The sequence below is a fragment of the Bos taurus genome, chromosome 5 (assembly GCF_002263795.3).
Source record: "Bos taurus isolate L1 Dominette 01449 registration number 42190680 breed Hereford chromosome 5, ARS-UCD2.0, whole genome shotgun sequence".
Classification (NCBI taxonomy): domain Eukaryota; kingdom Metazoa; phylum Chordata; class Mammalia; order Artiodactyla; family Bovidae; genus Bos; species Bos taurus.
In genome coordinates this window covers 19,399,252-19,413,838 of record NC_037332.1, presented here as the reverse complement: position 1 = coordinate 19,413,838, position 14,587 = coordinate 19,399,252, and the positions used below count along the sequence as shown (strand labels likewise).

General features: G+C 43.0%; 2 protein-coding genes across 10 annotated transcripts in view; one reads left to right on the top strand and one right to left on the bottom strand.

The window, feature by feature from the left end:
- Positions 1 to 384: 384 nt before the first annotated feature.
- Positions 385 to 14,441, bottom strand: LOC101906971 (dapper homolog 3-like). 4 transcript variants are annotated; one of them, XR_009494460.1, is made up of 4 exons: positions 13,481 to 13,758; positions 7,750 to 7,815; positions 1,709 to 1,806; positions 385 to 600 (listed from the first exon to the last, which is right to left on the bottom strand). XR_009494460.1 is itself a non-coding variant. In XM_059886838.1 (3 exons), exons 1-2 carry the CDS (start codon positions 14,439 to 14,441, stop codon positions 1,754 to 1,756), a joined length of 351 nt encoding a protein of 116 aa, XP_059742821.1. In that variant the 3' UTR covers positions 385 to 600; positions 1,709 to 1,753. The 4 variants fall into 4 exon arrangements, 1 of the variants encoding a protein (XP_059742821.1); XR_003034670.2 differs by lacking the exons at positions 7,750 to 7,815; positions 13,481 to 13,758 and adding an exon at positions 13,907 to 13,993; XR_003034669.2 differs by lacking the exon at positions 7,750 to 7,815 and having other exon boundaries at positions 13,481 to 13,688.
- POC1B (POC1 centriolar protein B) overlaps positions 13,774 to 14,587 on the top strand; it is a 105,036-nt gene continuing 104,222 nt past the window's right edge. For 4 of the 6 annotated variants that reach the window (XM_059886478.1, XM_005206056.5, XM_005206058.5 and 1 more), the window contains exons 1-2: positions 13,774 to 13,830; positions 14,488 to 14,572. In XM_059886478.1, the coding sequence (XP_059742461.1) occupies positions 13,816 to 13,830; positions 14,488 to 14,572 (100 nt within the window). In that variant the 5' untranslated portion in view covers positions 13,774 to 13,815. 6 annotated transcript variants of the gene reach the window in all.

Genomic DNA, 14,587 nt, shown 5'->3' with positions numbered 1-14,587 from the left:
TACATCTGCTGCCAGTTGCCTTTTTGTAACCAAGCAGGGTGCTGGGTCTGAGGAAGAAGCCAGCATGGAGAGAGGCAGATCTAAGAGAACCACAGGAAACAGATCTGTGGTCTCAACCACACTGTGCCCACATCTGTTACACCAGCCAGTTTGAGATGCGTTTTCAGTTATTCAAACTAAAAATATCTGCAACATTCATGTTAATAAAAAAGCGGGATTCATCAGGTGCAATTAGAAAACAATTTAATTCTTTTCTTCTTCTGCCCATTCAAACTAACGCAAAGGCCTACTTCTTCCTCTCTGTGTGAAATCTGCAAGGGGGAGGGGGAAGCCCCATGCCTCATCTGTTCTTTCACTGATAATAAAATGCCTTCCAGTACACCCTTAATTCAAAACAGTTTTATTTCAGAAATTAAAGCATCCACCTCCTCTCCCCTTTGGCTTTCCCTGTCGCAGAGTTGACCGAAGAGTCGGGAAGAAGGGGCAGAGCACACCCAGCTCCGCCTTTCTCCACGTCTTGCCTCTTATGTCTGCGAAGAGGGAGTGTTCCAGTTTGCTTTTTTTATTGAAGGGTAAACTCTGCTTTGCTGGAGTGAACGGCTGGATCAGGTAGAACACGGTTAGTTCAATTTAGGAGCCTGCTAGGAGTCTGTTTGGTTATATCCTTAATGCTTACACACACGCTCAGTCGCTCAGTCGTGTCCCACTCTTTGTGACCCCATGGATGGTGACCCCCCAGCTTTCTCTGCCCATGAAATTCTCCAGGCAAGAATACTGTAGTGGGTTGCTATGCCCTCTTCCAGGGGAGCTTCCCAATCAGGGATTGAACCCAACCCCCTACACCACCCCCATCTGTCTCCAGCATTGGCAGGCAGATTCTTTACCACTAGCTTCTCTTGGGAAGCCCATATCCTTAATACTTAAGCCAAATCCACTATTGTTACAGCACTGGTGATAGCAATGCTGGCATTTCGACCTCCATGTGTCTGAAACCTGTAGGGCTCAACTGCTTCCCCATTTGGGTGGGAAAGAGAAGTCTTATTTGGGGGCTCCCTTAAACACCATCAGAATCTACAGACGTGATTTTTTTTTCCCCCAAGTAGTCTGTAAAATTTTCCAAGTCAGTTTACAACTTTTACAGTGTGGGGAAGTTTGACTAAAAGCCTGGATTTCCAGCTTATCAAGTTTAAATAATTTGGTGACACCAGAGCTGTGTTTCCCATGGCAACAACCTCTGAGACTTGAGTGGCAGCTGCCCTCTTCAGGTGAGAGGGGCAGGGTCTTTCCAGTTCTCTGCAAATTCCTGAAGTTCAGATATACAGTGATTTTATTGTACTGTTTTCAGTGTATGTCTTGTGTAACTCGTGCAGTTCACTTAGGACACTCTGTATTGTATTGGTAACCCTACAGTCTAGCCAGTCTCACTCATTTCTGTTATCTGCTTGGGCCTAGAAGGTAAGTGAGTTTTCTACCTTTGTTCTCATTTTTACTTATATTTTTATTTAAAATATTGTGTGGTTCATAGTAGTATGCTTAATAATGTTTATATCATAAATATATCAGTAGTCTGAGGACCAAAAGTATATTCCATAGAGACTATAAGACTTCCACTAAATCTGGATAAAAAGATAGATTAAAAAGTCATAACCTCTGGCTGAGGTCATCTGGAACATAGAGGACACATTCGTAGTCAAGGGCCAGCCCTGACCTGGAATTTTGGAGTGTTGACTTGTAGGATTGGCTCCATGATGGTCTAGCTGAACAGTGTGGGAGTCAGTGAGCCTTCAGGGATCTTTGGTTTCTCACCTGTAACAGAAAGAAATTGAAAGACTTTCCAAGACCCCTACCTAATGTTCTGCAGTTTTTTGTTGTTCTGAGTAGTCATCAGAAAAAGATTAGCATGTGCGTAATTTGACAGTAGAATTTGTCAGCAGCAGCAGCAGGAGAAAAGTCAATTAGTGACTCTGCATCAGTGATAATAAATCAGGGCACGTATGAATAGATTACTTTTTCATGTCTTCAGGCACTATTTCGGGAACTCCTGATCCAACACAGGATGTAGATGCCTAGAAGAGGACACAGTAGACTTTTTTGGGGAGTTTAAGATGCCATTAACTGATATCCACCATGATTTGGTAAGAGCTACTGAGGGAGAAAACACATAAATGATCACATATCATGCTGAGACATATTGGCTAGGCACATGATGATTATATGATTTTTGTCTTTCATCCTTTTAAATTGGTTAGGCATATGATGATTATATGATTTTTGTCTTTCATCCTTTAATGTGATGTATCATATTTATTTGAAGAAGACAATGGCACACCACTCCAGTACTCTTGCCTGGAAAATCCCATGGACGGAGGAGCCTGGTGGGCTGCTATCTATGGGGTCGCACAGAGTCGGACACTACTGAGCGACTTCACTTTCACTTTTCACTTTCATGCATTGGAGAAGGAACTGGCAACCCACTCCAGTGTTCTTGCCTGGAGAATCCCAGGGACAGGGGAGCCTGGTGGGCTGCCGTCTATGGGGTCGCACAGAGTCGGACGTGATTGAAGTGACTTAGCAGCATCATATTTATTGATTTGCATATGTTGAAACATCCTTGCAACCTAACATTGTTCATCTTTTTGACTATAGCCATCCTGGTGGCTGTGAAGTAGTATCTCATTGTGGTTTTGATTTATAGTTCTCTAATGATTAGCATCACTACGAACAAAGCTAGTGGAGGTGATGGAATTCCAGTTGTGCTATTTCAAATCCTGAAAGATGATGCTGTGAAAGTGCTGCACTCAATATGCCAGCAAATTTGGAAAACTCAACAGTGGCCACAGGACTGGAAAAGGTGTTTTCATTCCAGTCCCAAAGAAAGGCAATGCCAAAGAATGGTCAAACTATCGCACAATTGCACTCATCTCACATGCTAGTAAAGTAATGCTCAAAATTCTCCAAGCCAGATTTCAACAGTACGTGAACCGTGAACATCCAGATGTTCAAGCTGGTTTTAGAAAAGGCAGAGGAACCAGACATCAAATTGCCAATATCCACTGGATTATCAAAAAGGCAACAGAGTTCCAGAAAAACATCTATTTCTGCTCTATTGACTATGCCAAAGCTTTTGACTGTGTGGATCACCACAAACTTTGGAAAATTTTGAAAGAGATGGGAATACCAGACCACCTGACATGCCTCTTGAGAAACCTATATGCAGGTCAGGAAGCAACAGTTAGAACTGGACATGGAACAACAGACTGGTTCCCAATAGGGAAAGGAGTACATCAAGGCTGTATATTGTCACCCTACTTATTTAACTTATATGCAGAGTACATCATGAGAAACGTGGGCTGGATGAAGCACAAGCTGGAATCAAGATTGCCAGGAGAAATATCAATAACCTCAGATATGCAGATGACACCATCCTTATGGCAGAAAGTGAAGAACTAAAGAGCCTCTTGATGAAAGTGAAAGAGAAGAGTGAAAAAGTTGGCTTAAAGCTCAACATTCAGAAAACAAAACAAACAAAAAAAACATCATGGCATCTGGTCCCATCACTTCATGGGAAATAGATGGGGAAACAGTGGAAACAGTGACAGACTTTATTTTGGAGGGCTCCAAAATCACTGCAGATGGTGACTGCAGCCATGATATTAAAAGACACTTACTTACTCCTTGGAAGGAAAGTTATGACTAACCTAGACAGCATATTGAAAAGCAGAGACTTTACTTTGTCAACAAAGGTTTGTCTAGTCAAGGCTATGGTTTTTCCAGTAGTCATGTATGTATGTGAGGGTTGGACTATAAAGAAAGCTGAGTGCCAAAGAATTGATGCTTTTGAACTGTGGTGTTGGAGAAGACTCTTGAGAGTCCCTTGGATGGCAAGGAGATCCAACCAGTCCATCCTAAAGGAAATCAGTCCTGAATGTTCATTGGAAGGACTGATGCTGAAGCTGAAACTCCAATACTTTGGCCACCTGATGCAAAGAGCTGACTCATTTGAAAAGACCCTGATGCTGGGAAAGATTGAAAGGCAGGAGGAGAAGGAGATAACAGAGGATGAGATGGTTGGATGGCATCACTGACTTAATGGACATGAGTTTGAGTAAACTCTGGGAGTTGGTGATGGACAGGGAGGCCTGGCCTGCTATAGTCCATGGGGTTGCAAAGAGTCAGACACGAGTGAGTGACTGAACTGAACCAATTAATGATGTCAGGAATCTCTTCATGCTTACTGACCATTTATATATCTTCTTTAGTGAAATGTCTTTTAAAATCATTTGACTATTTTTAAGTTGTGAGGCATACATGCTTGAAGAAAAATAAAATTTTGGTGTGGTATAGAATGAGATGAGGCATGAATTTTTGAAAAGCTTCTGAGACTTAAGTGAAGGAAATGAAGGGGGTCATGCAAAGATTTTATGGAAGTAACGGCAGAGGGAATAGCTAAGGCTATGAAGAAAATCAAAGATGGTTAGGGATATGGGATAGGGAATGACTGCAAAGAGGAGCCACACTAAATAGGGTAGTCTCTGAAGCCTCTTTGAGGAGTGTCATTTAAGCAAAGACCTGTCAGCCATCTTCAATTCTGTCTTCCCCTTCACCCCTCTTACATACTTACTTGACAAGTCATAGTGATGGTTTACCTTAAATGACCTTCTAATGCATAAGCTCATGATTAGGATGGAGAGGGGAAGGGAGGCGTGTATTGCCTTTTCTTCATAATGGGAAAAAGGAGAAAATTCTTACAAGTGGAAACCTGATACAACTGTCAATATACATGAAAGAAGCTAGGTAAATTGTGAATTATTATCATGATTTTATTTACTCTTAGACAGTAAAAGCTACATTCTTTCTTTAGAAAATTAAATATTAAACTATATGTCTTAAAAAAAGAGTTATTAGTGTCTGAAGGCAGGCCCGATAACTTTTGCCAACAGGTAGTATTGGTTCAGGACCAAGGACAGCACTTCAGTTTTTCTGCCCCCTCCCTTCATTTTATTTATGTCACGTGCACGTGTACTAAGTCACTTCAGTCATGTCCGAGTCTGTGAGACCCCATGGACTGGGACCAGCGAGGCTCCTCTGTTCATGGGATCCAGGCAAGAATACTGGAGTGGGTTGCCATGCCCTCCTCCAGGGCCTCTTCCCAACCCAGGGATCAAATGTGTCTCTTATGTCTCCTTCATTGGCAGATGGATTCTTACTGCTAGTGCCACCTGGGAAGCTCTATTTATGTCAACTCTCATTTTTTTTTTTACATCCCTACTGCCAGCACCCCAAGAGTGCCAGAATGCTCCATGCCTACAGTGCCCTCTGTTCTACCGAAGTTCACCCTCCAAATAGGATGCCATTACTTATGTGCTTTCTTTCCCTTCAATACTTCTCTCTTACTTTTGTTTTCAATTTTGGTAAGATACACCCAATGTAAAACTTACTATTTAGCCACTTTTCAGTATATAGCTCAGTGACACTAAGTACATCCACCTAGACATACTTTATCTTCTCAAACTGAATCTCTACACCCATAAAATAGTAACTCCGCATCTCCTTCTCCCCCTCAGCCCCTGGCAAACACCAGATTCTACTTCCTGTCTCTTTCCCTAACCCTGCTACCACTTTTTATTTTTTATTCTGCGGACTTCCACAAAATAGTTCATTGATAGCATAAGCATCGACCCTAGTAATTATAAATGCAAATTCTCAGACTCTTGGTCTACTGAACCAGAAATTCTCAAGTGGAGTCAGCTCTCTGCAGTTTAACAAGTCCTTCAGGTGATCCTAATGCTCATTTCCTGCAGGAATTTTCTGCAATAGCTTAACTGTTGGCTTGGGGGAGCTAGGTGAAAGTGAAAGTGAAAGTCACTCAGTCCTGTCCAATTCTTTGTGACCACATGGAATATACAGTCCATAGAATTCTCCAGTCCAGAATACTAGAGTGGATAGCCTTTCCCTTCTCCAGGGGATCTTCCCAACCCAGGGTCATTCCCAGGTCTCCCGCGTTGCAGGCTGGTTCTTTACCAGCCGAGCCAGAGCAAGCATAAGAATACTAGAATGGGTAGCCTATCTCTTCTCCAGCGGATCTTCCCAACCCAGGAATCAAATTGGGGTCTCCTGCATTGCAGTCAGATTCTTTACTAACTGAGCTATCAGGGAATCCCTTGAAGTGATGGTTGAATATAAAATAAGACTTGGTTTGAGGCTTAGACCAGGTAGCCACAAAATTCATTTTAAAGAAGTCCTGTGGCATGATTTGCCCAGTGGCTCCCAAATATTGATGCACATTATAATCACCTGGAAAGCTTGTTTGAGAACCTATAGATTTCTTATATTCACATCAGACTTTCTAAATCAAAATCTCTGGGGTGGGAATTGGTACTTTGGCTGCTCTGATGATTCTTACCTATTTGTTAGTACCATGAAGGACAGACAGACACAGGTAAGTTTGGAAATCGGAAAGTAAATTGGGATTACAGAAATACTCCAGGAGGCAGAAGCAGAGGATCTATAGAAGGGCTGGAGCCAAAAGAACAGAAAGATGGGAAAATCAGTTGTGAGAATGTAGTTGATAGGACTTGGTGACTTAATGTTAATTGATATAAATCATTCACAGTCTTTAAAAGAAAAAAGGTTAATGCTTTAATGGTTCAGAAGGATCTGGTACTTCGCTTTCTATGTATTCTCGGCTACTATGAAGCAACTGTATCCAGAAGAGTTAAACTGCCTGGCAACAGGCTACAGGTGGTTGTTCAGTTGCTAAGTTGTATCCAACTCTTTGGACCCCATGGACTGCAGCAGGCCAGGCTTCCCTGTCCCTCACTATCTCCTGGAATTTGCTCGAACTCATGTCTATTGAGTTGGTGATGCTAAGTAACCATCTCATCCTCTGCTGCCCCCTTCTCCTTTGCCCTCAATCTTTCCCAGCATCAGGGACCTTTGAACAATGCTAGGCAGTTGAAAATCCATGTATAACTTTTGACTCCTGGAAAACTTTTACTGATGGCCTACTGTTGATTGGAAGCCTTACTGATAACACACACAGTTGATTAACATCTATTTTGTATGTTATACTTGATATATTCTGAATTCTTACAATAAACTAGAGAAAATGTTATCAAGAAAATCATAAGGGAGAGAAAATACACGTACAGTACTGTACTGTATTATCCATATCATAAGTTTACGTCATCTGTTTACAAAGTGAATCATCTGCCTCTATCTACATCAATATTGTCTTGTATAATACAAAACACTGTAGGTGTTATACAAATTACTAACACTAGACATCAAAAATGAAAGGTAACATGTAAAAGAAATCCATACTTGTTTATAGGTATAACAGTTTCTGCATTGATAATGAAGTAGCAGCAATATGATCGCTTTATTGTAGCCTGGTGTAATCAATACAAATGCTTCATGATAGCTTAGCCTATACACTCACGAATGATCAATATAAAATTTTTATAGCATACAGTGTAAGTCACTCAGTCATGTCTGACTCTTTGTGACCCCATGGACGGTAGCCCACCAAGTTCCTCTGTCCATGGAATCTTCCAGGCAAGAATACTCCAGGGGTTGCCACTTCCTTCTCCAGGGGATCCTCCTGACCTGGGGATTGAACCCCAGGGTCTTCCACACTGTGGGCAGACTCTACCGACTGAGCCACCAGGGAAACTATTATAGCATACAGTATCACAGTCTTATTCACAGTACAGTATTGGAAACATTATTACATTAAAAAAAACTTACCTGTGATGCTAGGCTGATATGCAGTTTCTCTGATTACAAGGGAGAGGCATACTCTATGATGTAATTCTTTGAAAGAAAAATTATAAAACAAAAGAAGGCTAACACACTACTCATTTAATATGAAATATCACTTACCTTATGCCTATGTAAGGATAGACAGAACCTTACATATTTTTATGCATTCATGACATACCTAAATTTATTAATTTTTTAATACTTCTAGGCTACATAGTTTGTCTAAAAGTTTTTTCAAATTGTTGCAAATTTTCAAAAAAACAATTCCAATATATTTACTGAAAAAAAAATACCACTTGTAAGTGGACCTGTGCAGTTCAAACCCATGTTGTTCAAGGGTTCAGTTCAGTTCAGTTGCTCAGTCGTGTCCGCCTCTAGCTCAGTTTTTCAGTCCAGGTGCCATAAAGGGAAATGAACAGCAGATGGCACCTCTGTGCTATGCCTGAATTCTCAACCTTTGAAGGGAACTGCGGTGCCTGGAAAATCCCATGGATGGAGGAGCCTGGTGGGCTGCAGTCCACGGGGTCGAGAAGAGTTGGACACGACTGAGCGACTTCACTTTCACTTTTCACTTTCATGCATTGGAGAAGGAAATGGCAACCCACTCCAGTATTCTTGCCTGGAGAATCCCAGGGACGGGGGAGCCTCGTGGGCTGCTGTCAATGGGGTCCCAGAGAGTCAGACACGACTGAATCGACTTAGCAGCAGCAGCAGCAGCAGCAGCAGACCTCGGAATGACTGGTGCTAAAATAACAACCCTTCAGAGTGTCAACGTGGATCAACTCAATTTCTGATTTGAGGGGGATCTAGCAAAGGAGGGCTAAATAAAGAATCCATTTTGTCCTACCTTTGTACCTGGCTTCTAATGATACCTTGTAAATTTTTAAATATTGTGGCTCCTATTCAGATTAATAAATTTGTAATCCAAGAAGGTCCCAAATGATCACTGTAGCAAGTAGAATTACATGAACTCAAGCAGGCTTGAGTTTAAGGGGAAAAAATCCCCAACTTGGGCCACTTTTCCAGATGTCCACCCTTGAGCTCCAAAATCACTGCAGATGGTGACTGCAGCCATGAAATTAAAAGACACTTGCTCCTTGGAAGAAAAGTTATGACCAACCTAGACAGCATATTAAAAAGCAGAGACATTACTTTGCCCACAAAGGCCCTGTCAAGACTATGGTTTTCCCGGTAGTCATGTATAGATGTGAGAGTTGGACTATAAAGAAAGCTGAGTGCCAAAGAATTGATGCTTTTGAACTGTGGTGTTGGAGAAGACTCTTGAGAGTCCCTTGGATGGCAAGGAGATCCAACCAGTCCATCCTAAAGGAAATCAGTCCTGAATGTTCATTGGAAGGACTGATGCTGAAGCTGAAACTCCAATACTTTGGCCACCTGATGCAAAGAGCTGACTCATTTGAAAAGACGCTGATGCTGGGAAAGATTGAAGGGCGGGAGGAGAAGGGGATGACACAGGATGAAATGGTTGGATGGCATCACTGACTCAATGGACATGAGTTTGAGTAAACTCTGGGAATTGGTGATGGACAAGGAGGCCTGGTGTGCTGCAGTCCATGGGGTCGCAAAGAGTCGGACACGACTGAGTGACTGAACTGAACTGACCTTTGAGCTTTTTCTGTTTGCAAAGTTTAGAAATAGCAAAAAAAGAAATAAAATTAAATATGGAAAATAATGGGCAGGGCAGTTTGGAGTAATAAATGAGGCCAGTGGAATGGAAATAAAGGAGGTGTTATATTTCTTGCTTTTTGTAAAACTTCCTGGGAAAAGTGTTAGGTAGGATACAGAATTTTACATATTTTTAATGTGCTTGCAATCACAAAAAATGGCATCATGACTTAGTGATTAAGAGGTGGAGTCTGGAAGCACCCCACTAAAATCTAAAATTCTTCCACATCCTAGCTGTGTGCCTGTGACTAAGCAACTTAATGTCTCTGCATGTCAATTTCCTCATCTATACAAGGGAAATAGGAAAAATATCATCTCTCTATAATGTACAACATGACTAGTATAATTAACGCTGATGTATTATATGAAAGTTAAGACAGTAAATCCTAAGAATCACAAGGAAAATAAATTTTTTTTAAATGTTGTATCTATATGAGATGACGGATGTTCACTAAACTTACTGTGGTAATCATTTCATCATGTATGAAAGTCAACTCATTATGTTGTATGCCCTAATCTTATACAGTGCTGATTCAGTTATATCTCAACAAAACCGGAAGAAAAAAATTAATATTATCTAACCAGTCCATTCTAAAGGAGACCAGTCCTGGGTGTTCTTTGGAAGGAATGATGCTAAAGCTGAAACTCCAGTACTTTGGCCACCTCATGCGAAGAGTTGACTCATTGGAAAAGACTCTGATGCTGGGAGGGATTGGGGGCAGGAGGAGAAGGGGATGACAGAGGATGAGATTGCTGGATGGCATCACCAACTCGATGGACATGAGTCTGGGTAGACTCCGGGAGTTGGTGATGGACAGGGAGGCCTGGCGTGCTGCAATTCATGGAGTCGCAAAGAGTCGGACACCACTAAGTGACTGAACTGAACTGAACTGAATCAGATTCTTATGAGATTTGTCAAAAATTTTAAGGTACTTAGAAGAGTACCTGGCATGTGGTGAGCCTATCATAGGTACTTGAATAAAAATTTTTAAAGCAGCTTTTAAGTGATGGGACAATCATTTTTTTTCCTATTCATATTTATTTTCTGATAATTGGAAAAAAGTTAAATTTATTTTTAACCAAGTGTGTATGCTCAGTCATGACTGACTCTTTGCCACCCTATGGACGGTAGCCCACCAGGTTCCTCTGTCCATGGGATTTTCCAGGTGATAATACTAGAGTGGGTTGACTTTTTCTCATCCAGTGGATATTCCTGATCCAGGGATTGAACATGCATCTCTTCGGTCTCCTGCACTGGCAGGTGGATTCTTTACCAACTGCATCACCTGGGAAACTTTTTTTTAAATTTATTTTTGGCTATGCTGGGTCTTCGTTGCTGCATGGGCTTTTCTGTAGTTGCGGCAAGCAGGGGCTACTCTCTAGTTGGGTGCGCGGGGCTTGTCATTGCGGTGGCTTCTCTTGTTTCGGAGCATGGGCTCTAGGGCGCACGTGAGTTCAGTAGACGTGACTCCCAGGCTCCAGGGCACAAGCTCAGTAGTTGTGCCACATGGGCTTAGTTGCTCCACAGCATGAGGGATCTTCCCGGATCAAGGCTCAAACTCATGTCTCTGGCATTCGCAGATGGATTCTTTACCCCTCAGCCGCCAGGGAATCTCTTTTAACTAAGAGACTTAGAGAAAAATCCATACTTAAAAAATTTCTGTCTCTTTTTTTGAGCTAGTTTATACATCTCCAACTTTTTCTGTTATTCTGCTAAACCCAATATTAGATATATCTTGACCGTGAGAAATTCTGAGGTCCTCAGAGTTTTCAGAATTATTATGTATTTGATTATTTATTTTTATTGTAGTCAGATATACATAAGTTTTGCCATTTTAACTATTGTAAGTGTACAGTTCAATGGCATTAAGTATATTCACAATGTTTTGTAACAATCACCACTCTTTCCAGAACTTCATTTCACACAGAAACTCCACATCTGTTAAACAATAACTTTCCATTCTTCCTTATCTCCAGTCCATTCTATTAACCTCCATTCTACTGTCTGTCTCTATGAATCCACATATTTGAGGTACCTCAATAGGTGGAATCATACTATATATGTTCTTCTGTGTTTGGTCTATTCACTTAAAGGGAGGAGGGAGGAGGGTTCAGGATGGGGAACACATGTATACTTGTGGCGGATTCATTTCGATATATGGCAAAACCAATACAATATTGTAAAGTTAAAAAATAAAATTAAATTAAAAAAACAAAAACAAAACCATAATGTTTTAAGGTTCACCCATGCTGCAGCAGGCTTCCCTGGTGGCTCAGATGGTAAAGAATCCGCCTGCAATGTGGGAGACCTGTGTTCGATCCCTGGGTGGGGAAGATCCCCTGGAGGAAAGGCATGGCAACCCACTCGAGTATTCTTGCCTGGAGAATCCCCATGGACAAAGGAGCCTGGCGGGCTACAGTCCATGGGGTCGAAAAAAGCCTGACACGATTGATCGACTAAGCACCATATAGCATGTTGCAGTATGTATCAGAATTTCATTCCTTTTTATGACTGAGTAATAGTGCATTGTAAGTATGTATCACATTTTACTTACTGATTTATCTGTGGGATACATGAATTGCTTCCACTTATTTGTTATTGTGAATAATACTGCTATGAATATTGGTGTACAAGTATCTGTTCCAGTCCCTGTTTTTAATACACTTGGGTATATACCTCAGGGTTAAATTTTTAGGAACTGTCAACTGTTTTCACAGTGCTGTATATCCTTTTACGTACCCACAAGCATCCAGCATTATTTTTTTTAATATGTTGGTCTTTTTTTTTTTCTTTTAAAGTCAAACCTGGACTGGGAATAAGTAGCAAAGCTTAGAGTCCTGCCACAGTTTGCTGATAAGTTGCTAGTATCAACAATCTTGACACATCACCTCCTAGAGTGATGTTTCTCAATGTACACAGCTGAGACTCCCAAGGCAATCACCTAAGAGGCTTATTATTAATACATCTGTAGACTCCTTGAGTCCACTTTATATACGCTGAATCAGCATCTTTGAGACTGAGGTCCCCTAAAATCATCATTATGCATGCTAAAACATGAAACTCAGAAACCTAGATTGTTGAGTTCTCAAAGGCGGGGAAAATATCTCAGTTACTTTTGTATCCCTCACTGCCAAACATCCTGGAGATATTCAACAAACATACACTTGAACTAATATTTCAGTCTAAATTTGCTTGATTGCTATGTACAGTATTCATTACAACTAAATTCTATTACTAAACAATGAGTTAGAAAATCTGTAATAGTGTAGTATGCCTTTCATTTGTATAGACCGTGTATCTTACCAGCTGTGGTCTATTATGCCATCTTATGCTGCCAAGAATCTTTATGCTATATGTAATTTTCAGCTGAGTCCTTCAAGTTTTGTAACAAGGTAAAAAAGGATACGGACTTGGAACTGAAAGAGCTGCCTTTGTGTAACCTTTGATTATTAAATCAAAATGTCTAAGAATCAAGTTTATAATCTCTAAAGGTCGGCAACAATTCTTATCAACTTCGCAGTGTTGCTGAAGCTCAAATGATATTCTATGTAGGAAAGTCTACTGTAGCAATGGCTATAGTTACCATGTGGCCAGATAATTTAAACAGAACAAAAAATATGTTTCTAACTCTTCCTAAAGACCTCAAATATGCTACTGTATCAATTTGCAGCTCTAAAGCACAGGCAAATGAGATTGAAACAGAAACGCAGCAGAAAAACCTTAAGTGGATGGAAAACATCCATTCATTCATTCATCACGTTTATCCAGCATCTACATTTATAACATGCTGGGCGTGCGTGAAAAATAGTGGTTAAATAAATTCAAGTCTATCCTCCAGAGATTTAGTTCTTTTGTGTATAATAATAAATAGCAAGCCGCCTCATTTCAGATCAAACTCTCTTCAGCATCAAAAAATAAGCTGTGCGGGACCCGCTTCAAATTCGCGCGCGCTGTCTCTTTAACGCGTAATAGAATTCTGATTGCATCGATCACAGGTTCCTTACCCTCTCCCAAGCATCGGTCTCCTACCTATCTTGGTTACTACCCTTCTTCTGGTATCAAGCGGGGGGGGAGCTCAGGTGTTAGCAAACGTTGGCTTTGATGTGTGGCGACACCCGATCCCCGGGCGTCCGGCTTGCCACGTGGCGGAGGTCCGGCTTTTCTTGGCGCGGGCGCAGCCTCGGGGCTCGGCTGGCCACGCCTGGAGCGCGGGGTTTGACTGGGGCGCCGTTGTTGTAGTGACCGGGAGGCGCTGCCGCTCCGGGCAGACGGTTCCGGGCACCGCACGGTCCCCCTTCCTACCCCGCCCCCTCCCTCCCCCCGGTTCCCCCTGCGGGCAGGAGCCGGGAGCTGAGCGCTCCCCCATGGCCTCCTCCCCGGTAAGGACGGGCTGCGGTGCGCCTCCCTGGAGCCGGTCCCGCGGGTTGGGGAGCCAGGTCGGGGCTACACCCGCACCTGGCGGGACATGGAGGCAGGAGTCCTCAGCCGAATCCTGAGCTGCGAGCTCCGCGCCCCTCGTCCCGGGGCGCCCGTGACTCATCCCTTGCCCCCGGGGCACCGGGAGCGCCGAGCCCTGGCGGAGCCCCGGGTGCTCCTCCCCGAGCTCCGGCGGCCCCATGGCCCCCGAGAATTCTCTTAGGGTTTCCGTGGAGCGCCTGCGTCAGAATCACCTGGGAGGTTTTTGAAACGTACCGAAGCCGGGGGGCTCCGCCTCGCACCTGTGACCGCGAGCCTGCGGGCGGGGCCCCGGAACGTGCATTTCAATCGCTCTGCCCAGGTGGTCTCCGGCGGGCGCCCGCTTCTGGGCAGCGCGAGCGGGGATTCCGCCGGCTCTGCGGGGGGACACTGGTGCTCGGCGTACACCCCAATTAGCTGCGGCCGCGCGTGCTCGTTCGGGGTGCTGCTGCTCCCCCACAACCCTCCACCGATATGGCCGTTCCCGGGCCGGCTCCCGCAGGAGGGGACCGCGCTCCTCTCCGACCCCCCACATTCGAGGTCTGCACCTGCTTTCAAAACTTGACAACTTTCCTTCCCAGGAGGATCCGGTTCTGGAGCGTTACTTTAAGGGCCACAAAGCTGCGATCACCTCTGTGGACTTTAGCCCCAATGGCAAACAACTTGGTAAGTTTTCTTTTT

Excerpts from the sequence above, each read along its gene's own strand:
- LOC101906971 (XM_059886838.1), bottom strand. The coding sequence starts at position 14,441 with ATGTGGGGGGTCGGAGAGGAGCGCGGTCCCCTCCTGCGGGAGCCGGCC. Across the intron at positions 1,807-14,143 it reads GGCGGAGCCCCCCGGCTTCG|GTGAGAAACCAAAGATCCCT; the intron begins GTACGTTTCAAA and ends TTTCTGTTACAG.